Source organism: Rhinatrema bivittatum, chromosome 1, assembly GCF_901001135.1.
Source record: "Rhinatrema bivittatum chromosome 1, aRhiBiv1.1, whole genome shotgun sequence".
Lineage (NCBI taxonomy): Eukaryota > Metazoa > Chordata > Amphibia > Gymnophiona > Rhinatrematidae > Rhinatrema > Rhinatrema bivittatum.
The window spans coordinates 729,690,639-729,715,404 of NC_042615.1; the positions used below are offsets into that span (position 1 = coordinate 729,690,639).

At 43.1% G+C, this 24,766-nt stretch overlaps 1 protein-coding gene across 1 annotated transcript in view; it reads right to left on the minus strand.

Annotated features, from left to right (window-relative positions):
* Nucleotides 1–18,003: 18,003 nt before the first annotated feature.
* Nucleotides 18,004–24,766, minus strand: part of FGF10 (fibroblast growth factor 10) — a 299,121-nt gene continuing 292,358 nt past the window's right edge. The window contains 1 exon segment of the mRNA XM_029577590.1: nucleotides 18,004–21,921. Within this exon segment, the coding sequence (XP_029433450.1) occupies nucleotides 21,724–21,921 (198 nt within the window). The 3' untranslated portion in view covers nucleotides 18,004–21,723.

Genomic DNA, 24,766 nt, shown 5'->3' on the forward strand with positions numbered 1-24,766 from the left:
CATAGACTATAACAAGGATATAGTCCGCTACAATATATGAAATGTATCCATGTTAGCTTGCACCATCTGGTTCACACTCAATGACTGGAAAAAGAAATAGCTGGCAACAGAGATATAGGAAATGGCCACATAAATGCCCTCTCAAAACACAGCCATTCCAGGCAGAGATCACTCCAGTACTCACATATCCACATACTGTCCTGCCTTTAAAAAAGCAGCCTCGAAATCCGGAAAGTTAACCCCAAATCCTTCAGCAATTTAAACTTAGAAAGGGTGATTATAGGGGGCTTATGCTTCCACAGGATACCTGTGAGAATGCCCTCCAACTGCTTATAAATGAGATGCTCCAAAGGTAAAGGGATAATGCCCAAGATATTCCGGTAACTCTGCTTGGGAGCCACAGCTATTTTGATGGCCTTTAAGCGCCTCCACCAAGGAAAGTAAAGACGGGACCATTTCTCAATTAAATCAGGAGCAATATTTCTTGCAATGCTAGCTTTACATACCATCCATACCAAGCCCCTAGATACACCCCCAGCCCATGCAACAAAAATTCCTCTATATCTGCTGGAACTGTAACTTTAGTGAAGGACAATGCTTCTGACTTTTACCAATTCACTTTATACTTCAATGCCAAAGAAAAGGCAGACACAATACTCTACAAACTAGTAGGGGTGTGCATTCGTTTGACGTATTGGCAATCCGCAACGTATATGTCCCTATTCATTGTATTCGTGGGGTCACGAAACATATGGCAAACCCCCATGAACACAACGTATCTAACGAATAAACCCCCCACCTCCTGACCCCCCCCCCAAGACTTACCAAAAGTTCCTGGTGGTCCAGTGGGGGTCCCGGCGTGATTTCCTGCACTCGGGCTGTCGGCTTCCGGTATTCAAAATGGCACTGATAGCCTTTGCCCTCACTATGTCACAGGGCCTACCAGTGCCATTGGTCAGCCCCTGTCATATGGTAGGAGCAATGGATGGCCGGCACCAGGCGTAACTTGCGCGCACCAGCTGGCTGCCGGCGCACCATCCCCTGGCATGGCCGCTGTGCCGGAGGACTCTGTCCTGCCCCCAGACCGGCGCCCTGCCCCCACTCCCTTCCCACCCTTTTTTCAAAGCCCCAGGACATACGCTCGTCGCCAAGCCTATGCAAAATAGGCTCGGCGCACGCAGGAGCAGGTTTTCGGAGTTACGCGTGTAACCCTTTGAAAATAAGCCCCACTGCACCCACATACACAAATCAACATCTACTGCAACAAACTATTGCGCAGTTTGGACACACACACACCATACAAACCCATGTAAACTCTAACACTAAACCACAAATAATGTACTGTAAAAAAAAAAAAAAAAGCAGCAAAACTTATGCCTAAATAATAATAATGTTCACAGTCAATAGGAATGTAGTAACCTTTGCAAGTTTAGATCCGATGCAGAGGAATACTAATGAGTGGGATATCCACGCCTAAAATCGCACAAGGAGACAATTATCCATGAAACAGAGTTCTGGAAAGAAACCTTGAAAACCATAAGAACTATCCCATCCCGCAGTAGCAGCACTGGAGTAAAGATGATCCAGAGTAGAAAGAAACACCAAAAGGTGATAGTCATCCCAATCCCTGACCTGAATCATGGAGTACCAGCCAAAAGTACATCAAGTAGAGTCCATAGTTTGTCAGAGACCAATCAACCAGGAAGTCCCACATAAGAAGCAGATCTTCAAAGTTCTTAGTTATATTGTTGTCACTCACTCTTATGCAAGCCGAGTAGAAGAGGCTTGCATAAGAGTGAATGAAAAGTTATCCATTTAAATGGCTAGCCAGATATATTTAAAGCTGTATACAACTAAATTCTAGCTGCATGACGACTTATACAGCTAGAATTTAGGTGCCTAAGTTAAGAGGCATTCCAGAATGGGTGGGAGGCATTTCCAGATGGGCCAGACGTAGCCACAAAAATTATGCGGCTAACTCTGGTCATACCATAGGGCTGTCCTAAAGTTGGCTGGATACACTTATCTAGCTAGCTTTAAGGTAGTTGGGGATATTCAGCAGCGCAGCCATGCTATCAATATCCCTTTTAAGTTAGCCAGATAGCTGTATCCTGCTAACTTAACTAAGCTGCTCCGTGGCTGTATAATCGACTTCCATATTTCTAAGTTGTCCCCACAATACCAAAAATAACTTCCAACATAAAACCGTAGACATAGGTGGGCCCGGTCCCAAATGACTGGAGCCCACCCTTAATGGCAGCGAGCTCAGGGACTGAGGACGAAGGATGGGGTGGGGGGGGAGGAGGGGGAGTGCGGCAAAGAAAAATGACCCTCCCTCCCCCTTCGGCACCTACCTCACACGGTGCTAATGGGTCGAAGGCAAAAATGTTGCCTCATCTTGATCCCACCCCAGGTCCATGATGTCATGTGGGGTGCTGTCTGCGCCCTTCGATGATGCTTGCAGCCCTTTAAAGGGCCTCGACACGAGGCAGGCGATCCTTTTGGATCACGCAAGCCAGAAAGAAAAACAAGTCTCCCTCTTGCATTGTGGTCTTGCACTGCTAGGTAGGACCATGCGTTGGTTATACAGTTTACTGTGCCGCTGGGTCTGGACAGCAACCAACGATTAATTGCCTTCCAATTTGGTACTTACTGTGGTTGGGGGCTCTGTCCCCTTTTTGCTTTGCGACAGCGTGCTCAGCATTTCTGCCTCGCGGCGGCACCACGGGGAGACACCTAGTTGCACTGTGGGTTGGGGGCTGTGCGCCACTGGTGGGATGCGGACTGCCCGGTGGGCTGGGGTGCCTTCTGATGTTGCGGCCCTGTCGGCCTTCCTGCTTCGCATCTGCAACGGGTTTCTTCTCGGCAGGCGGCGCACTTAGGAGGCCCGGGGGTGGTTGGGGGACGGCACCGTTGTGCCACAGACGGGGCGGCCCATTGTGCATGGGCAAGAGAGAGGTCTGTTGGGCGCTCGCGCGTCAGCGGAGGAGCAGTACTCTTCCAGGCGTTGGCGTTCAGAGGACAGCGGGGGTGGCCGATCGAGCAGGGGCAAGGGAGGGGTACGTTGATCTCTCACGCAACATCGGAAGGCGAGGCTCTTCCGGGCGTTCCCCCTTTTTTCTGCTGTGGCTGGCCCGGGGATTTCTTGGCGGGGTGAGAGACATGGTGTGCCTCTCTCTGCTTTCCTCTGCCCTGTATGGCTTAGGCTGGATCTCATGGTTCGGGAGGGGATGGACAGTGGAGCGGTACAGGCATAGCCATTTTTTCTTTTGGAACTCCTTCTGCACATTAACAAAAAAAAATATATATATATATATTAAGGATTGGGGGAGGAAAACAAGAAGTTAGCACTAGTCAAGCTTTTACTGCACTCCACGTTAAAAAAACAAACACAAAAAAAAAAAAACATTTCATTTACATTTTCAGCAATATTATATTTCTGCCTTTTCACCTTCATTATCTGCTGTTTCTGCAGTTGTCTGCACCTTCACCTCTGCGTTCATTTTACAGCTCTAGCAGGTGTCTCAGACATCACTCAAGCTCAAATCCATCATGGAGACACGCAGATCAGGCAGAAAAAGACAGGCTTCCCGTTCTCGTAGAAGGGCCGCCAAGATGACGGAAGTCACAAGGGATGCATATGTCGTCCCTCCTGTACAACGGGGTGACTTACCCAATGATAAAAGTTCAAGAGCAAGAATTCGTACTCGCAGGGGTGCAAGTCGTCGGGATGCAGATAGACAGACCACATCTACCATTCACTTACAGGATACGGAGCATTCTCCACCTGCCGCTACAGCTCTAGAAGCCAATTTCGCTGTTCCATCAGCACTTGCAACGGGTTTGGAAACAACGAACACTGCTACACTTATGTCTATCGAAACAGACCTTCCTCTTCCCGCCAGCAGTTGGGAACAAAGTTCTCCATGGGTTAACTCCTTCCTTCCTCTACACCTGCCCAGATGGGATCCACAAGCTCCCGCTTACAGAGCCGGAAGATATCCTGATTGACTGGAAGAAGAGGAGGATTGGCATTCGAGGCCACCATGGGACCATATCACCCCATATGTGCATTCCAACCATATGCGGTGGGAAGGAGTTCATCAACGAGAAAGAAGATGCCGATACTACGACCAGCCTCCTTGGTGGTACTGGCAATCGCCACAAAACGCTGGCAATCAGGGCAGTGACTTTACCTGTCACCCGCCTCCATCTTCCGATAGCAATCCACACAACATCAACCATGGCGATTTGGATAATTCTTTTACCATTACCGCAGCCGCTGCGCCAGGTGATGCTGCTGACTTCACAAGGTGCACAGACGTCGCGTTACCACAAGAAAATAGAAGCGATGATGACAGACTATCTACCAGCTCTCAAGTTGAAGGAAGCCAACGCGGCCAACAGGCCGATACGGGTGAGTCGGTATTAAGAGGCAAAAAGCCTGATGTAGCACTCCTTCCTCTAATAAAACATTCAAAACGCAGGTCAAAGCGCAGGCGTAGATCTTCATCTTCCTCTAGTAGCTCTTCCTCTACTTTGTCCTCTGACTCCTCTACCGATAGTGACCACCAGGTTACCCCTACCATAGTAGACAAAGATTCCAGGGGCCCACCAGTGCTCACCACAGTGTCCGAGCTATGGGAGGGTGTGCCGAAGAAATTGAGAAGAAAAATAAAAAAACTTAAATACATTGACATCTTTTCCATTCTACATGGGTGCCGAAAACCAGAGGAGAGAAAGAAACAGAGCTGGATCTGCAACCTTAAGCAAAGAAATTAAAATACCGAAAACCATTGTTAATTGGTAGGGATGTGAATCGTTTTTCAACGATTAAAATTATCGTCCGATAATGTTTATATCGTCTTAAATCGTTATAGAACACGATACAATAGAAATTCTAACGATTTATCGTTAAAAATCGTTAAATCGTGTTAGTGCGCACTAACTCGAGTTAGTGCGCACTAACTCCCCGTTAGTGCGCACTAACTCGATTTAGTGCGCACTAACTGAAAATGATACAAATAAACACTTTCCAGGTCACTGAAGGTCAGTTAGGAATGAATATGTGTTCCTATTGGCTGGCTGCCCTCTTATCTATTGATGTTACCAAGGTTACCACTGAGGTGATGGTTGGGGGGATGGGAAATGGAACTGGAAACTAACGAACACCAACAGAAAATGAAACAAAGTGTTCACACTTCCCAGGTCAGTAAAGGTCACTTAGGAATGAATATGTATGTATGTATTCCTATTGGCTGGCTGTGCTCTTATCTATTGATGTTACCAAGGCTAACACTGAGGTAATGGTTGGGGGGATGTGAAATGGAAACAGTTGGAAGCTTGACAAAAAAAGTAATGTAATGATCAGCACTCACGTGACTAGAACTTGTTTGTTTATTATTTTAGTTAGCAGGCACCTGAAATGCTAGTGCATGTTGAATTTGCCAATCACTGTGCATTTTAGAAAGGTAGTCCTGGCTGGAACTGTACACAGTTCAAATATATGTAATTGATTGTTGGTAAGTGTATTTTTTAAGTAGCCACACTGGCACAAGTATGTTTACTTTTCCTCCTACTTAACTCACTAGCTCAGCTTTGTAAGAAGGGCTTCTCTGCTTGTGTGTTGTTTTTGTTTGGTGTGAGGAGAGCAGAAACATCAGATCTTTATTCAATCTACTACAGTCATCTCTTACAGTGCCCTATCCCTATTAATACCAGGAGTGTTGTGATCTTCCTGCACACAGTGCCCTAACCATGATACCAGTCTGAGACAGCTCCCTCCCTGCATTACTAGTGAGAGGCTGGCTTCACAGACAGGGGGGAGCTGCCTGACCCTCACTCCTTACTTCCCCCATGTCCCAGCTAGTGAATGGTGTGTGGGTGAGGGGGGGGGGGAGGATGGTGAAGTCTGAGACAGATCCCTCCCTGCATTTCTAGTGAGAGGCTGGCTTCACAGACAGGGGGGAGCTGCCTGACCCTCACTCCTGACTTCCCCCATGTCCCAGCTAGTGAATGGTGTGTGGGTGAGGGGGGGGGGGGAGGATGGTGAAGTCTGAGACAGCTCCCTCCCTGCATTACTAGTGAGAGGCTGGCTTCACAGACAGGGGGGAGCTGCCTGACCCTCACTCCTGACTTCCCCCATGTCCCAGCTAGTGAATGGTGTGTGGGTGAGGGGGGGGGGGAGGAGGATGGTGAAGTCTGAGACAGCTCCCTCCCTGCATTACTAGTGAGAGGCTGGCTTCACAGACAGGGGGGAGCTGCCTGACCCTCACTCCTGACTTCCCCCATGTCCCAGCTAGTGAATGGTGTGTGGGTGAGGGGGGGGGGGGGGGAGGAGGATGGTGAAGTCTGAGACAGCTCCCTCCCTGCATTACTAGTGAGAGGCTGGCTTCACAGACAGGGGGGAGCTGCCTGACCCTCACTCCTGACTTCCCCCATGTCCCAGCTAGTGAATGGTGTGTGGGTGAGGGGGGGGGGGAGGATGGTGAAGTCTGAGACAGCTCCCTCCCTGCATTACTAGTGAGAGGCTGGCTTCACAGACAGGGGGGAGCTGCCTGACCCTCACTCCTGACTTCCCCCATGTCCCAGCTAGTGAATGGTGTGTGGGTGAGGGGGGGGGGGGAGGATGGTGAAGTCTGAGACAGCTCCCTCCCTGCATTACTAGTGAGAGGCTGGCTTCACAGACAGGGGGGAGCTGCCTGACCCTCACTCCTGACTTCCCCCATGTCCCAGCTAGTGAATGGTGTGTGGGTGAGGGGGGGGGGGAGGATGGTGAAGTCTGAGACAGCTCCCTCCCTGCATTACTAGTGAGAGGCTGGCTTCACAGACAGGGGGGAGCTGCCTGACCCTCACTCCTGACTTCCCCCATGTCCCAGCTAGTGAATGGTGTGTGGGTGAGGGGGGGGGGAGGATGGTGAAGTCTGAGACAGCTCCCTCCCTGCATTACTAGTGAGAGGCTGGCTTCACAGACAGGGGGGAGCTGCCTGACCCTCACTCCTGACTTCCCCCATGTTCCAGCTAGTGAATGGTGTGTGGGTGAGGGGGGGGGGGGAGGATGGTGAAGTCTGAGACAGCTCCCTCCCTGCATTACTAGTGAGAGGCTGGCTTCACAGACAGGGGGGAGCTGCCTGACCCTCACTCCTGACTTCCCCCATGTCCCAGCTAGTGAATGGTGTGTGGGTGAGGGGGGGGGGGGGAGGATGGTGAAGCCTGAGACAGCTCCCTCCCTGCATTACTAGTGAGAGGCTGGCTTCACAGACAGGGGGGAGCTGCCTGACCCTCACTCCTGACTTCCCCCATGTCCCAGCTAGTGAATGGTGTGTGGGTGAGGGGGGGGGGGAGGATGGTGAAGTCTGAGACAGCTCCCTCCCTGCATTACTAGTGAGAGGCTGGCTTCACAGACAGGGGGGAGCTGCCTGACCCTCACTCCTGACTTCCCCCATGTCCCAGCTAGTGAATGGTGTATGGGTGAGGGGGGGGGGAGGATGGTGAAGTCTGAGACAGCTCCCTCCCTGCATTACTAGTGAGAGGCTGGCTTCACAGACAGGGGGGAGCTGCCTGACCCTCACTCCTGACTTCCCCCATGTCCCAGCTAGTGAATGGTGTGTGGGTGAGGGGGGGGGGGGAGGATGGTGAAGTCTGAGACAGCTCCCTCCCTGCATTACTAGTGAGAGGCTGGCTTCACAGACAGGGGGGAGCTGCCTGACCCTCACTCCTGACTTCCCCCATGTCCCAGCTAGTGAATGGTGTGTGGGTGAGGGGGGGGGGAGGAGGATGGTGAAGTCTGAGACAGCTCCCTCCCTGCATTACTAGTGAGAGGCTGGCTTCACAGACAGGGGGGAGCTGCCTGACCCTCACTCAAGCAGAGAAGCCCTTCTTACAAAGCTGAGCTAGTGAGTTAAGTAGGAGGAAAAGTAAACATACTTGTGCCAGTGTGGCTACTTAAAAAATACACTTACCAACAATCAATTACATATATTTGAACTGTGTACAGTTCCAGCCAGGACCACCTTTCTAAAATGCACAGTGATTGGCAAATTCAACATGCACTAGCATTTCGGGTGCCTGCTAACAAAAATAATAAACAAAGAAGTTCTAGTCACGTGAGTGCTGATCATCACATGTCAAGCTTCCAACTGTTTCCATTTCACATCCCCCCAACCATTACCTCAGTGGTAACCTTGGTAACATCAAGAGCACAGCCAGCCAATAGGAATACATATTCATTCCTAAGTGACCTTTACTGACCTGGGAAGTGTGAACACTTTGTTTCATTTTCTGTTGGTGTTCATGAGTTTCCAGTTCCATTTCCCATCCCCCCAACCATCACCTCAGTGGAAACCTTGGTAACATCAATAGATAAGAGGGCTGCCAGCCAATAGGAACACATATTCATTCCTAACTGACCTTCAGTGACCTGGAAAGTGTCTATTTGTATCATTTTCAGTTAGTGCGCACTAACTCGAGTTAGTGCGCACTAACAGGGAGTTAGTGCGCACTAACTCGAGTTAGTGCGCACTAATCGGAAAAAACGATTTTTAACGATTTTTCAATGAAATAATCGTGCCAAACACGATTTTCTTCTCCTGCCACACGATTTCTATCGTTAAGACGATATGGAAAACGATTCACATCCCTATTAATTGGTCTATTGCTTTCATGCACATGACAAGTGTCTGTCATCGCGATCCCACACAATATGGTCCCATGTTGAGCTATGCGGTCAACATTTTACGTGCTTACCAGCAGCACGAGAGTTGGGCGTGGCTCAACTACGATGAGCAATTCAGGGACAAAATGGAGGAGAATCGATTCATGTCTTGGGGTACACAAGACATTAGTTTGTGGATTAACGAGATGACACACAAATCCACTGATCTATCTTCTAGGTCAAGGCTAACAAGGAGGACATCTCCTCACAGATTCCCACCAAGAACACCACAGGTCCAAGATAGTACCTGCTAGAGGTATAATAAGACAGTCTGTACCTTCCCTGACTGCAAATATAAACATGTATGCACAGAGTGCGCTTCACCTCACCCCTTGTCAAAATGTCCAAAAATACAGTCTGCAGGGAGTAACCCTAAAGCTAACTCAACTGGATCTGTTTAAAAAAGCTCCCTCTCCCATCAGATTGCAAGTCATGCAACCATGGCTAGATATATATCCACATCAGCAAAAGGCCCATAAATTAGCTCTAGGTTTCCATCAAGGTTTCATTATACCCTTTCAGGGATGCATTGAAGACAGCTAAGCAGGCAATGTGAGGAAGTGAGGTTTTTGAAGACCTAAGCAGGCAATGTGAGGAAGTGAGGTTTTTTACCCTTTTCTTGGCGGGAGGAATAGGGATCCGAGAGGGTGGGGTAATTGTTCTGGTGATATTAGAGGTTTTTATTTTTATTAATTTGAGAATTATTTTATTGATGAGATTGATTTAGTGTTTTTATTGTTTAAATTTTTAAGTATAATTTTATTTTATTATTGAATGAATGTAAACTTAGATAAGTTTTATAACAATTTATTATTAGTCTGATTTTGCTACTGCAATTTCGATAATTGTAAACCGGCTTGACATGTACTTGAAAGTTGGTATATAAAGTTGTATAAATAAATAAATACATAAATACATGGGCAACGTGCAATCGGCTACCCGACACAGGGATATTGTGCAAGCCAAATTAGAGTCTGAAATCACACATGGCAGAATTGCTGGTCTGTTCCCTCAACCACCTTTTCCCCACATGTTCATTTCCCCATTGGCTGTCATTCCAAAAAAGAAAAAGGAAACTATCGACTGATTCATAACCTCTATTACCCACCGGGTAGGTCGATGAACGACCATTTGCCACAAGAGGAGTGCACGGTGCAATACGCGTCCTTTGACTCCGCGGTTGCTTTGGTTCGAACCTGTGGATACGGGGTACTTATGGCAAAAGTGGACATCGAATCTGCATTCCGCCTACTTCCGGGTACACCCTAGCAGTTTTCCTTTACTGGGCTTCAAATTCAATGACCTCTACTTTGACAAATGTATGCCCATGGGATGTTCTGTTTCTTGTTCGTGCTTTGAGCTCTTCAGCACATTCCTACATTGGGTAACGGAAAAATGTACTTCTTCCCATAACATTATTCATTACATGGATGACTTTCTATTCGTTGGTGCTAGGGAATTGAACTCCTGTTACAACCACTTAAAGGAATTTCAAAATATTGCTGCAGAATTTGGTGTTCCGCTAGCACTCAGCAAAACAGAAGGACCTACTACTATTATCTCCTTCCTTGGTATTGAGATTGATTTGAACCAGATGCTAGTGAAGCTGCTGGAAGAAAAAGTTAACAAGCTAAGATTAATCATCCAACAAGTGTCTACTTCAAAGAAGATAACTCTACGGGAGCTCAACCCATTCTGGGTTCTCTAAACTTTGCTTGCCGAGTCATTCCTATGGGAAGAGCTTTCATGAGAAGACTTGCTGCAGCAACAGTGGGAATACAACGTCCCAATCACTTTCTACATCTATCGAAACACATCCGTGCTGATTTCAGCATATGGAACTCATTCTTCACCAACTTTAATGGAATCTCGGTGCTCCAGGGGCCACCATTGTCCAACTTTGATTTACCCATTCACACCGACGCATCTGGAGGGTAGGGTTTCGGCGCCATTTGTCAAAATTCCTGGTGCGCGGAAAAGTGGCCAGAGGACTGGATAGCCCAAGGCCTCACAAAAAACATCACCTTTCTGGAACTCTTTCCAGAACAATAAACACATCATATTTTGGAGTGACTATCAGGCAGTAGTGCAGGTTTTAAATGCGCAATCGGCCAAGTGCCCCATGGTTGTCAACTTATTTAGGGAAATTGTTTTAGAAGCTTTATACAATAACACTACCCTGCATGCTAAACACGTCCCAGGTATGTGTAATGGCACTGCTGATTCACTCTCCCGTGCTAAATGGACTTTGTTTCGTAAGCAGGTACCAACAGTGGACGAAACGGGAACACCATTGCCGGCATGCTTATGGACCATTGGACGACAACTACACAAGACTTAATCCGCCGATCTGTTGCCCCATCCACTTGGAACTCGTACTGCCGAGGATATGAAACCATAGCCAAGTTCTTGAAGGACAATGCTTGGCAAGTGGGCCCCATAAGCGATGACCTCCTGGTCAAATTCATAGTCTATTCAAAGGAGACCGGTGTAACAAGAAAAACTGTTATCAAACGCATGGCAGGTCTAGCATTTTTTTTTACCAAAGCTTGCGGTTGGGGTGACCCCACCAAGTCATTCCTTATTAAGAAATTGATGACCGGATGGGCGAGGGCGGCCCGTTCAACTAAGGATACCAGGCATCCCATCACACATAACATGCTCAGGTCCTTATGGGCACACTTATCATCAATCTGTTCTTCTCCGATTGAAGCTGGGCTTTTTTGTCTGGCATTTTCATTGGCATTCTTCAAAGCATTCAGAGTTAGCGAACTCATCGCCGACAACAAGAAAGACGCAGGAACAAGTGGACTGCTCCTGAAGAATGTAGTGTGGACGCCAACAAAAATGACGATTAATATACAGAAATAAAAAACGGACCAAGAAAGAAGAGGTACCACGTTATCACTCTCGAAAGTTCCAGATTGCGAAACTTGTCCTATAGACAATATGAGAAAGTATCTGGCGATGCGGCCCAGGGGAGGAGTGCACCTGTTGATTCACGCAGACAAGACGCCGCTTACCAGATTCCAATTCTCAGCAATCCTAAGAGCATCCATCATAGAAATGAAGTTGGACCCTAAAAAAGTTCACCATGCACTTGTTCAGGATCGGTGCAGCAACAAGCACAGCGCAGGCTGGGCTACAATCAGATGCAATCAAAATAATTGGGCGTTGGAAATCTAGGGCTTTCAACTCATATGTACTTCTTGACAGAGTGGCTCCTGCTAACAAGCATTGTTAATTCTTTCTTACAGATGGGCGGCAGAGACAGCGTATTGCATGGATTATCGGTCACTCTTACATCAGATGGGCAGCAAATGAGCTCATGGCCAGCCCTACGGATTACACCTGGGGCTGGCACCAAAAGGTTGGCTCATTGAATGGATGGGGAAACCGGGCATGCAATGGGCACAGCTACTGCCTTTAATACAAAGCCTGAAGCATGCGAGGGTGCTGCCCAATGTCATCCTACTGCATTTGGGTGGCAATGACTTGAGTACATTGACATGTAAGCGCCTCATTACAATGGTAAAATGTGACTTAGCTAGAATATTGGAGCTATTCCCAGGCACAGCTATATGTTGGTCCGATATTATCCACAGACCAAAATATAAACAGTCTAAATTATGGGGACGTGGGAGAAAAAAGGTTAATAGACAAATTGGTTCATGGATTCAAAAAATGGGTGGACATCACATAAGACATCAGTGGGCCGATGACCTGTCCCCCGGACTGTTCCGACTAGACCAAATACACTTATCCGATATTGGATACGACATCTTCAATATTACACTGCAAGATGCAATTGTGGCACAGGGAATGTAAAATGGCCACAGCTTATATTTTTGGGGGGACACAAGGCAAGGGTCCCCTCCCTACCTCGTGTTATGGCGGGTACCCGGGCCGGTTGGGCAGGATTACGAGTGGTGCTGGTGTCATCACATAACAGCGTGGTAGCCGTTGGCACCAGGAGGCGTAGAAGGCTAGGGCCCCCTTGCTCGGGAACAAGGCGGGGGGCCTACAGAGGAAGGCTGCCTTGCTTGGTTCAGGCGGCGGGCAGTGGTATAACCAATACGCCGGCTTGGGTATCCTACAAAGTATGTTATGTTTTGAAATTAAAAGCTGCGGCCATTTTTTTTTTTTTTTACCAAGGACAGTCTCTGTGTCATTACTATTGTAGGGGATAAGGCTAAGAGGGTAATGGGGTACGGATCAAGTAAATCAGACAGGACGACAAACGAAGGAGTAAGTAGCAGCTGCTAACGTTATTATTAAGGTGCAAAAGAATAATCACCTTTTCCCCTTCATATTGCAGAGGTAATTTCATTCATGCGCGTTGGAGACAGTAGAAGATAATTGGCCCTTGGAACAAGCAATGAAAGAAACCTGTGTGCTCTATTTCAAAGGGAAGGTGAAAATTGCAGGCCCAGCAACTGCAACAAAAATGAGTGCAGAAAGCCAATGGTGCCTGTGCCTTCAGCCCATTCAGGAATTCCAAGGACCTGCATATTATTTTGCCGTGTTGTTCATGTCCTCCAGGTTCCTCTGAAGTTCTGTAATCTTTTTAACTTGGCTCTGAAAGTCCAGAATATTCTCAGAGTTTGCAGAGACTTTCACCTTCACCACACCTCTAAGTTTTTTTCAGCACAGAAAAGTCAGATTGGATACCCGCCATAGCCGCAGTATTTAATTTACCGGCTTTCTGCCATAATAATATACTGGAGAAATGTCCCGGTCTTTGCTCGTTACCATTTTAGCAGGAGATGGAGGATGAAGCTTCACCCTCTTCACATGGTGCTGGAACGGCGCTAGCAAATTGGTTCTTAAAGATTTCAACAGGGCCACAATTCCCTGCGGTTCCAACCACTTTAACAATGTCCAGGAAAGAACAATTACAACATTAAAGAGGCGAGGAAATTTTATTAGCAAGAGATATCCCGGGATCAAAAAGTTCAGACAGTCCTCTTGAAGCTGCTCACCAGCGCCCACCGCCCTCCCAGATATGATGACATCTTCTAATGGATAAATGCAGAATAAAGTATCATAACTTGTTCTGAAAGACAGAACCACAGATGAAAACTCTCAGGTACATTTTAAAAGGAGTGTGCATGCGCCCATAAACATACTGCTTGATTTTATATCGTGCATGCAAGTACAGACGTACCATTCAAAATATTCCTACCGAGCATACTCACATGTGGGAGGGGAAAGAGAAAGATTGAGAGAAAGTGACAAATCTGACACTTTTTATATCTCCCACTGTAAGAGGAGCAATTTCAACTCAGAGAGAGTTTTGGGGTGGTGCAGTATATATAAGGGTCTGCAGACCCTTGCGACTAGGCAGACCAATGTAACACCCCCCCCTCCAAAAAAAAACAAAACCTACCTGAGTTGAAAGTGCCCCTCTTACAGTGGGAGACATAGCAAGTCAGATTATCACTTTAACAGAGTCTGTCTCTCTCTCTCTGTCTCTCCTCCCCCCCCCCCCCCCAATGTTCAGGATCCCTCTGGTCCAAAATCTTCAGATTTGAGCCTGATTAGGACCAGTAGCAAAGTTACACAGCCTTGCAAAAGTATGTAATTGGTGCTGCTCGCGTGCGGCCTACATGTTGAATGGGGTTGTTTTTGTACGAATAACGCTTTTAAAATGAACTACAGCAGGGTAAGGCAATTCTGGTCCCTGGTCTGATATTCACAATGAATATGCATAAGAAGTGTCTGCATGCAGTGGAGGAAGTGCATACAAATGCATCTCATACATATTCAGTCTGGATATTTTGAAAACTCGACTGGCTTGTAGCACTCAAGTACTTGAGTTGCCTATCCTTGCATTGAAGTATGCATTGAAGTATGCATTGAAGTATGCTCATAAAAACTCATGCTTTCTAAAAGTTATTTAGAAGCATTCCTTCTTATGAATCCCATCAACACGCGCTCATATACAGGACTCTTTCAATTTGTGAGCATCATGGCAGACCCCAGTAAATCATATCCATCTCCAGCATTTAGAATTTACAGTCCACTTCATGTCTAGACTATGGCAATTCTCATGATTAAGGTAAATGGCTTCCTGGGTCTTGTGAGGTGGTAAATTCACATGATTTAGGGATGATACTAGATTGTGAAGTGAGTCTCAAAAATTGGGTCAACAGTATAGTTAGAGATGGATATTTTAAGCTGAATATTTTAAAGAGGTTAAAACCTCTTTTATACCAGAATGATTTTAGGATGGTCTTACAAGCTCTTATTTTTACTAAATTGGACTACTGCAATACACTTCTTCTGGGCCTACCTACCATTGCCACACGACCATTGCAGCTCTTGCAGAACTCTGCCGCTAGATTTTTGACCAACACAAAGAAATTTGACAATATTATGCCTGTATTAAAAGAGCTTCACTGGCTCCCTATTGTCGACAGATCTCAGCTCAAAGCACTTTCCCTAATACACAAATCCCTGTACAACGATAAGGTTGAATGGCTCAATGCAGCCCTACATTTTCACATACCAGCTCAAATAACGAGATCAGCTACTATTGATTCCAACACTGAAATCTGCCCATATGAACACTGTCTGAGAAAGAGCATTATCCATTGCTGGACCTAATTTATTGAACTCGCTGCCACCGTACTTGAGGATGGAATCCAACATCAAAGTCTTTAAAAAAGGTGTCAAAACATGGCTATTTAACCAAGCATTTAACAATAGTGGACTTTGATTGTACTTATTTTTATTGCTACAGGTTTTTATGATTTTATTTTGAAGTATAATTTTTAGTTTCTTATTTTAGAGATTTTATGAAAAACTGGTATTATGTATTTAGATTTTATATGGTTGTTTAAAATGCAAATGTGTTAAATGATATTTGCCCAGGGATGGAAACTGACGTGATATGTTTTTACATGAATGCCGGTATACAAAAGCTAATAAATAAATAAATGAATACAATAGATAACTCCTACAATGTGACAGATTCAGATTCAGGAGACTTTACTGGCAATTTGTATTGCCAAAGTTCTCTCAAAGATATGCTTGCTACCTCTACAAGTCATGGAAACATTTGTAATAGATACATTATTTATGCAAAAAAAAATGGATAGGAAGCAAAAATAATAGGAGGATATGGCTATGTAGAACCTGTGGACAGTAGAATTGAGGGTTAAGACAAAACTGATCAATTTTGTGAAGGAAATAAAGAATTTATGACACTATTATAATACTAGGATCCTTAAGTTGAAAGAGCAACACTTTAGTAAATGTGAGTACCCCTAAAATGGCAGGGAAACATGATTCTTATTTATGCCATTCTTTTCCATTCTTCTCCAAAGCTTTGTGTTTTCCATCTTGATGTGTTGCACCCCTGAAATGGTCTTCCCGAGTCGCTGCATCAGTCTCCCTCTCAGACTGTATCCAAACCTAGTCTAAAACCTCACCTTTAGAGGCTGCATTAAAATCTTAAATCATGGGTCTTCATGTTATTAACTTTTATTCATTTTTCTCCAGTATTTCCTGAAGCATCTTATTTGTCCTATATGTCTGCCTTACCTAGACTGTGAGTTCCATGGAATGAAGGCTGCCTCATATTTCCATCTATATAGTGCTGTGTATGTCTGATAGAACTATAGAAATGAATCTATAGTAGTTGTAGTAGGTGCCAAACTTTTAAAATTAGCTTAGAAAGGCAAAAAAAAATAAAAAAATAAAAAAGCTCTAAAACATGGGTGAATCAAGCCCAAAATAAATTTCAAAATGGATATATTGATGAATCAAATAATAGAAAAATAGTAAGACATTGTAATGTTGATGATTCAACAGGTTTGCAATGGATCCCATACACCGATCTTTAGACCTGAAAACATGTCTGACAGTAGGTTTTTTAAAAACTTTTATTACAGATGACAGATTTATGACAAGACTTTCAAATGTCATTGAATGCGAAGAAGTTATCCATCTCAAAGTGATAGCATGCTTTCCCATTAGTCCTTAATAAATGCACAGATTAACTCTTTTCCTTTCTTTTATTATGAGACATATGCTTTATTGGTCTTATTTCTGAGGTTATCATGAACTTGAGACATTTTAGTACAATAAAATAATCTCAGTGTGATAAGATGATCAGCAAAGCATGTATCTTTTGTATACTGAATATACATTATACAGTGTGTATGTGCGATTAATATGTTATTTTGATATAATATCGCACACACACACACACACAATATTTTGAAACCTCAGACTTGCATCAGGATTTCTCATGGACTGAGCAATCACATGACTGGAAAATGAATGAAATATTTCAGGCAATGGTCAATGTCATGAAGCTTCTTTTTCTTGTGGTTTTTTTTTTTTTTTTTAAGGAAAATAGCCAAACATGGTTGCTTTAATAGCAGAAAAGTATTGGGCCATTTGGAGGGAGTAGTTATTTTAAAAAGCAATGTTTTACTATAAAATAATTACTATTAACTCCCCCAACTCTAGAATCATACTTTTATAAACTAAACTTAGAGGCCAATATTCAATCATGGGCCACCTGGGTATGTTATCTAGATAACTTAAAATTGGATATTCCGTGGCACAGCAGCACCTTTGAATATACTCAGTTAAAACCAAGTAGTCCAGATAAGTTTACAGTATCTGGATAATTTTAGGACTGGTCTGTGGCACGACCTGAAGTACCTGGATAACTTACTTGAAAAATGCTGAATATCGGCATTATCTGGCTAAGTTAGTCCTACCCAGCAATATCTCCAATTTATCTGGGTATGTTTAACCAACTAAAAACATTTCCAGATAAACCAGCAGTGGTCGGCATGGTGTGATTTTTTTAATCCCACAGTTTGGCTGGCTAAGTGCCAAACTCACAGGGTCATTTATCAAAATGCTTTATTGCCCGCGATAGTTATCGCAACAGAAATGCACATTTATTCAAAGGGACAGGATTGGGGAGGGATCAATGAAAATAAAGGGCATTAAATTCTGTTGAGAGAGAGACTCTTTAAATAGTTGACAAATATGAAAGCTGTATATACTGCTATAGGAGGGCCAGCTAGTAAGTCGAGCTGAGGTTTTGGTGGTGGTCTAGGGTTTGGGGGCCAGTTTTACATGCAGAATGAGACGTACAAACAGCACAGTAGACCTCTGTGAAGATTTGATGTGATTTGGAGTGAGGAGTGTCACACAAAGATGTGATTTCTACAATGTTCTCTCGCCCTAACTTGATGGACTCTTTACCAGGGTACTATCAAGCTAGGACGAGAGAACACTGATGTAATCTCATTTTAGTCTGACTTTCCTCACTCCAAATCACATCAAATCTTCAGAGGTCTACTGAGCTGGCCCTCCTATAGTGATATAAATAGTTGATTAGTATGAAAGCCTTTTAAAGAGTCTCTCTCTCTCCCCCAAGATAAACTACTTATGCATGGTGTGATGACACTAAAATTATCATAGTCACACCCCTTTTCCTTATCGCAGGCATTATTCAGGCAAAAATTATTGCATTTTGATAAATCTAGGCCTTAGCTGGACAAACCATTTGAATATGGACCTCATAGCTTTTGAGTTATTTGTGCCATATGCTGTGGGTTGCAAAGTAATCTGAGATCCGTGCTATTGAAGTAAATGGTGGCAGACAACTTGGAATATACCCACAGTAGTGCAGTGTGTGTGTATATCTATATCTATCTATTGCTTAGGGCATGAAATTTCCAGTCACCAGCTCATTGTTGGCAACTGGAAATTCAGGCCCTGTTTCTAATTCCTCAGTGCTACTGCTCCAATGCAAGCAAAAGATGAGAGTTGGAAAGCAGGAAGTGCTTCTCTCCTGCACTGCTGTTCAACTTCTTCCTACAGACTATTTTTTGTCAGAATGAGTTATAGTAACTAACTGGCTTCAGGAAGGGGCAGGAGAAGTACTTCCTGCTTCCTTCCCGCAGCCCACTCATGCTAGAATGGTGGCACAATGTTATGCTAAATAGCACATGGGGCAAGGGTGGTTGAAAGAGAAAAAAAGCAAGGTAGGGGTTGGGTGGGAGAAAGAAAGCAAGGCAGGGGAATGGGGCATGCCAGGAGTGTGTGAGATAAAGGTGAGCAGGAGAGATCAAGAGATGCAGATAAAAGAGAAAGAACATGAGAGGCATATGGATAGAAAAGAGGGCAAAAGAGAGAGAAAGGGAGAGCAAGAAGAAGAGGGCAGGAGAGCAACAGGTATGGAAAGAGCAAAAGAGGAAGGGAGGGGATATATTTATATAGACAGAAATAGGAGATTAAAGAGATAAAATGCAATGAAGGGAAAATGGGTCAGGAGTAGAAAAATATACATGGTGATCTTTTTTTTTTTTGCTGACCCTTAAAATCAGTAGTTCAGAAAATTCAAATGTAACCATTTTATGGTATACCTGAACACGTCAGAAATATTGTTGCAGGTGCTGCTGCACCTTTTAACAAACAGATGCCACCAACAAAGCAAGAAGGAGGAAACAGGAAATATAATGACCTTGGTGATAGCACCAAACTGCAGTTAAGGCATGATTTCTGGGACTATCATATCAGAAAAATGCAGATTGAATTTTCTCCTTTACACACTATGCAATTTTAGGGTGAACAGTTCTGGCAAGTAAAAAGAAATATTTTGGCTACTACACCAAAGACATGACATTTCTTGCCATATATCTATATATCTATAAATTTATATATAGATACTGTAGACATACACACAAATGGGTGAATTTTAAAAGCCCTACACATGCCAAAACCAGGAAATATGTGCATGTATCGGTCCGGCTCATGCCACACGGATTTTAAGAGGCAACTAGGTAGTCGCGTATCTCCCGAAACGTGAGTAAAATTTTTTTTTCATAAAAGGGGCAGGGTGTGGGCATGGTCTGGGTGGATGCATGGGTGTTCCAGGAAATATGAATGAAACCAGTGTGTAAGTATTTATGCACACCAGCGTGCACCGGGGGTCCCTACCAAGTAACTTTATTTCTGTTATGGATGGTGTATAAGTCATGAAACAAAAAAAAAAAGGCTAGTCAGTGGGATTTTAAGGGTCAGGGCTAATAGGACAAAAGGGAGGCAAGTGGGCTAGGTGGTTTAGGAAGTCCTTTCCTTTACTGGGGTGAACTGGAAATGAGCTGGGAAAACAATAATTGCGTCGGCACATGCATCTACTAAAATCCCCCCCACTTACACGATCGAGGTGGTATTTGTGTGCACATGCGCGAATCAATGTAAAATTGTGCTCACATGCAGATATAAGCGTGTATGTTATAAAAGTGCTGTGTTCATTGTGTGAGCCAGCAAACACATGTGCTCCCAGGCCTTAAAATTCACCTTAAACATTTTACATGTGTGTGTGTGTATATATATATATATATATATATATATATACACACACACACACACACACACACACATATCAACACATCCATATAAATGCCATACTTATATATTAAGAACTTTTTTAAAATTATAGTTAATACATTAATTACCCACAGCTAACATTTGCAATCACTGAGCTGAAAATTTCATTGGTCATTTGATGGTAATGCCTGTGAGATGTTTATATCAAAATGTAATTAAGTATTATGAGAAAAATTAGAATTCTTTTAATGAGTTGAGCACTTTATTATGGAATTACACCTTTATAAAACCTGCTGCCAAGATACTGCTCACTCCGTGTCAAACACAAAACCACTGTTCAATTCATTACTAACAAGGTGGCAGCTGGATTTGTTTATTTTCTATGTAATGCTAATGCATTATTTTTACAGTGTGTATGTGAATGTATGTGTGTATATATACATGCACACATACACATGCACACACATACAATGTGTTTGTGTGTCTTTGTAGTTCACAGTTAAATAACCCCTATGATATCATGGACTTCAGTGGCACTATCAAACTGAACAAATACACATGGAAGCCAAATTATACATGTATGTAGATAGATAGATACATATAATTAACTACAACAACCCACTGCATGCAGTGCACATTTCAAAGAGAGAGAGAGAGCTTTGGAAATGGATTAGTGTTGGGAATACATTTATATGCTATAGATGGATCTGTCTGCAGCTTCAAATAATATCCCTTAGGCAATAATCACCTGGAAATATATTACTTGTTATGCCTTATTGCTGGATTGCAAAACAGTTTACAAAAATGCGAAGACTAATTCATTTAACTGCTATATATTTTTTTTTCACATAACTGCTGTACCCACACATTTGTTCAATTTTCTGTTTGGAGAACTAGCTACACTTAGAAGTTTTATTCCAAACAGCATGTGAAGTGTTAATATTGTATAAGTGATGTGCTGAGAAACAGAAGAAATAAACTGTGGTAAAACATCTTTAACACAAAGGAAAGATATTTAACATCCTATTAAATAAATAACTTAGAAAGAAGCAGAAAAGAATGAAGGCAGAATATACAGGCATACTAAAATATTTGTTTTGTTAGAACAGTTTTAAATATGTTTACATTTCTTAATCTTATCCAGTCTTCCATGATGACTCTCTAGAAATTCCTTTATTCTTGCATATGATCCAAGTGCTTCCAGTAAATGTTTGTATGTCTTCACTTCTCAATGGATCATAAAGCTTGAATGAGCAATGATAGTCTTTGATACAAAGGAATATTCCATAAATAATTTTGTCCAAAGATCATTCAAATGATTGTTTCATGTTCCTTTAGTGGTAATGCAGGAATTAAAAAAATATATATTGTTCACACTGTGAATTGTTTCCATCCTATCTGATCTGATATGATGTGTAGCTTGATTATAAGATATGATACAAAACTTAAAATACTTTCCATATCAACAGTAGGTCAAAATGATTCAAAGACTTCTCCCTTTTTTTTTCCAGCAAAACAAGCCTAATGGATGTTGTCTTTGTTCTTCTGCCATGTATGAATATTCTACAGGACAATTATCAAGTATTCTTGATATGAAAAACGAAAAACCCACCAGTTCCACTGCATCAGTTCAATTCCTTCATCTAAGAATGTACTACAATGGGAAGAAAGTGAGCAGAAGTGTTTTTCCTTCTTGTTTTCTGCCCTCTCTTTGGTGCTCCCCTTCCATTCAAGGCCACATACATTTGTCGTCCATTGTGCTTCCAGTTAAAGGATGCATACGTGTTGTATCCATTTTCTTCTATTCGTTCCTTCAACTTACAGTCGTTATTAAATTCTTTCTGTGGAATAAAGGTAGTTGTATGTTATTAATATAGGTCTTGTTTTTCAATAGCAAAATGTCATACTGACTTTTAAGAAAAAATAAGCTTTATTATACTTGAACAGTACATGGTCAATTAAAGTAGTACTGGAATAGATGATTTAAGTCTCAAAAACCTCAAGCTTTAAAACACAGTGGGGCCTATGCAATAAAAGTCATGCTAGATATTTTTTAATACTCAATGCTAAAAAGACAGTTGGTATGCTGTGCAAAAAATGAAAATTAGTTTATGCTAAAAAAATGTAGATACATTGGGTCAATATTCTGACAATTTCGGGACTTAGCCAAATAAACTGAGGGTTTTAAATTTCCTGCCTTTCTGACCATTTCTGACTGATCCAGCTAATTGTTTATCCAGATAAAAGTTAGCTGATAAGTTGGAGGCATTCCAGGGGTATTTCAGGGTGGATTTAAATTAGCTGGATAACGTGTCTGGCTAACTCTAACATTCATAATTAGCCAGATAATTTATCCAGCAAAGTCAGGTCAAGCTGGAGAGCAGTTCTGCAGTTAGATGGATACGTTTTTTCTGGGTAACTAGGATTTTATCCAGCTATATTTAACAGAACTAAGTTTGCCAGATAAATTGTCCACTCACCATGTTGCTGAATATTGACTCTAGTGACTTCACAGTAGGAGAATGTAAACTATCCCAAAGAAGTATATTGAGAATGTTCCTGCCCCCAGAAATACCCCATGTTAACCTGCTTGAAGTGAAAGGGACAGTTAGAAAATAAAGTTCCTCTCCCCCCCCCCCCTCCACCTAACAGCACACTCCCGAGTTACAGCACAACCCCATTTCCTTGAATGACAGCATCCACCCCCATGAATTCTCTCTAAACCCCCACTCACCCAGCAGGAAACCCCACAATGGGCCACCCCTCTGGAATGAAGCTTTGCCATTCCGGAGGGTCCCACTGTTCACAAACAGGAGGGATACAAGAATCTTCCTGCCTGCACCACTGCTGGTGGCTGAATGATGCTTCTTGGGGTGCTTTACTATATCATATAAGGTCTTGCAATGTGTTCGATAAACTTTATTACATAGGTCCCGTAGGTTTTTCTCCTTTCTGTGTCTATAGCAAAAAGCTTCCATTTATCAGGCCCTTAGAAGGAAATTATTTGTGACCCATGGTAAATAAATCCCTGAAGACTAAAAGGATAACTTTCAAACAAACACACTCAGCAGCATATAAGTATGTATATGGTTATGAGCAGATTTATGCAAGTATTTTATAATCCATGAGTATGATATATGCGTGTTTTATAAAATACACCTTGCAACTTACATGCATTTAAATACAATGTATTGAAACTACATATATCAATGTATACACACATATTTTATGCGCAAAAGTAAAGTAAGACTTACTTGCGTAAGTCGGCCAATTTTAAAAGAAATTAACCAGTTTACCAATTAGTATACCAGTTCACCCAGTCCTTCTCCAGGTCATTGAGACCTTCTTGGCTTTTCTGCCTGAGCTCCCCCCAGTTCAACCAGACCTCCCACCCAGTCAGTACTACACAATAAATACATTTAAAGTCACTTACGCCAAATAAGTAGCAGGTGTAAAAATATGCAAGTAAGTTGGCTAATGTACACGCATGTGTGTCTTTTAAAATAGCATCTTATGCGCGCAAGTGTTTTCCCTCTCCAGAATGCACCTAGACTGCCCTGTTTTCATATGTGTATATGTGCATGTGAATGTTAAAATACATACATATATTTTACTTTTATAAAATACCGATTACGTGAGTAGAGGCTACTAATGGGCTTAAAGGCTAACTTTTATGCATGTAACATTTTGAAAATTCATTCCATAGGGACCAATCCAAAGTCTGGCATGGAGATATCTGCTGGAAAGATCAGTTTCAGGCTTAGCTAATTCAGCTTTTCCGTGGAGGCTTCGTTCATGGCTCTAGGCTGGAGATACTCATCAGATGCCAGGCTATTATACGATTCAAGAGCCTGGTACAGTGCAAGTACATCTCCTGGTTGTATAAAATGTAATGTTCTAAAACTTTTACATACTTGAATCCACACCACTTCATTCGAGGGAAACTGCACTACTCAATTCTTCAAGAAACCAGGCAGCGGTTTATTAACTCCGGATTAAATATAGAATTGTCAGTGCTAGGTATGTGACCATCAAAAATTGTTTTAATATAGAGCTCCATACAATTAAGGGGGGTAAGTTTTAAAACAGCCACAGTGCCAACAGCTCAAGGGTTCTTTATGCAGTGCAAAGAAATAGTCATTAAAAGGGCCATACAAAAAGGATGGTGAATCATTTAATGGGAGCATTGTATACATTTCATGATTCCTCTGTGCTTACCCTCCCCAAAAGTGCAAGGACTACTTATCATTAGGGATCTATCCCCCAATTCTCCTCACCCCTCTTCGGGGCCTCTCATTCCTCCTACAAGTTCCCCCTGCTCAAACACTATAAGAACATAAGAACATAAGAAAATGCCATACTGGGTCAGACCAAGGGTCCATCAAGCCCAGCATCCTGTTTCCAACAGTGGCCAATCCAGGCCATAAGAACCTGGCAAGTACCCAAAAACTAAGTCTATTCCATGTAACCATTGCTAATGGCAGTGGCTATACTCTAAGTGAACTTAATAGCAGGTAATGGACTTCTCCTCCAAGAACTTATCCAATCCTTTTTTAAACACAGCTATACTAACTGCATGAACCACATTCTCTGGCAACAAATTCCAGAGTTTAATTGTGCGTTGAGTAAAAAAGAACTTTCTCCGATTAGTTTTAAATGTGCCCCATGCTAACTTCATGGAGTGTC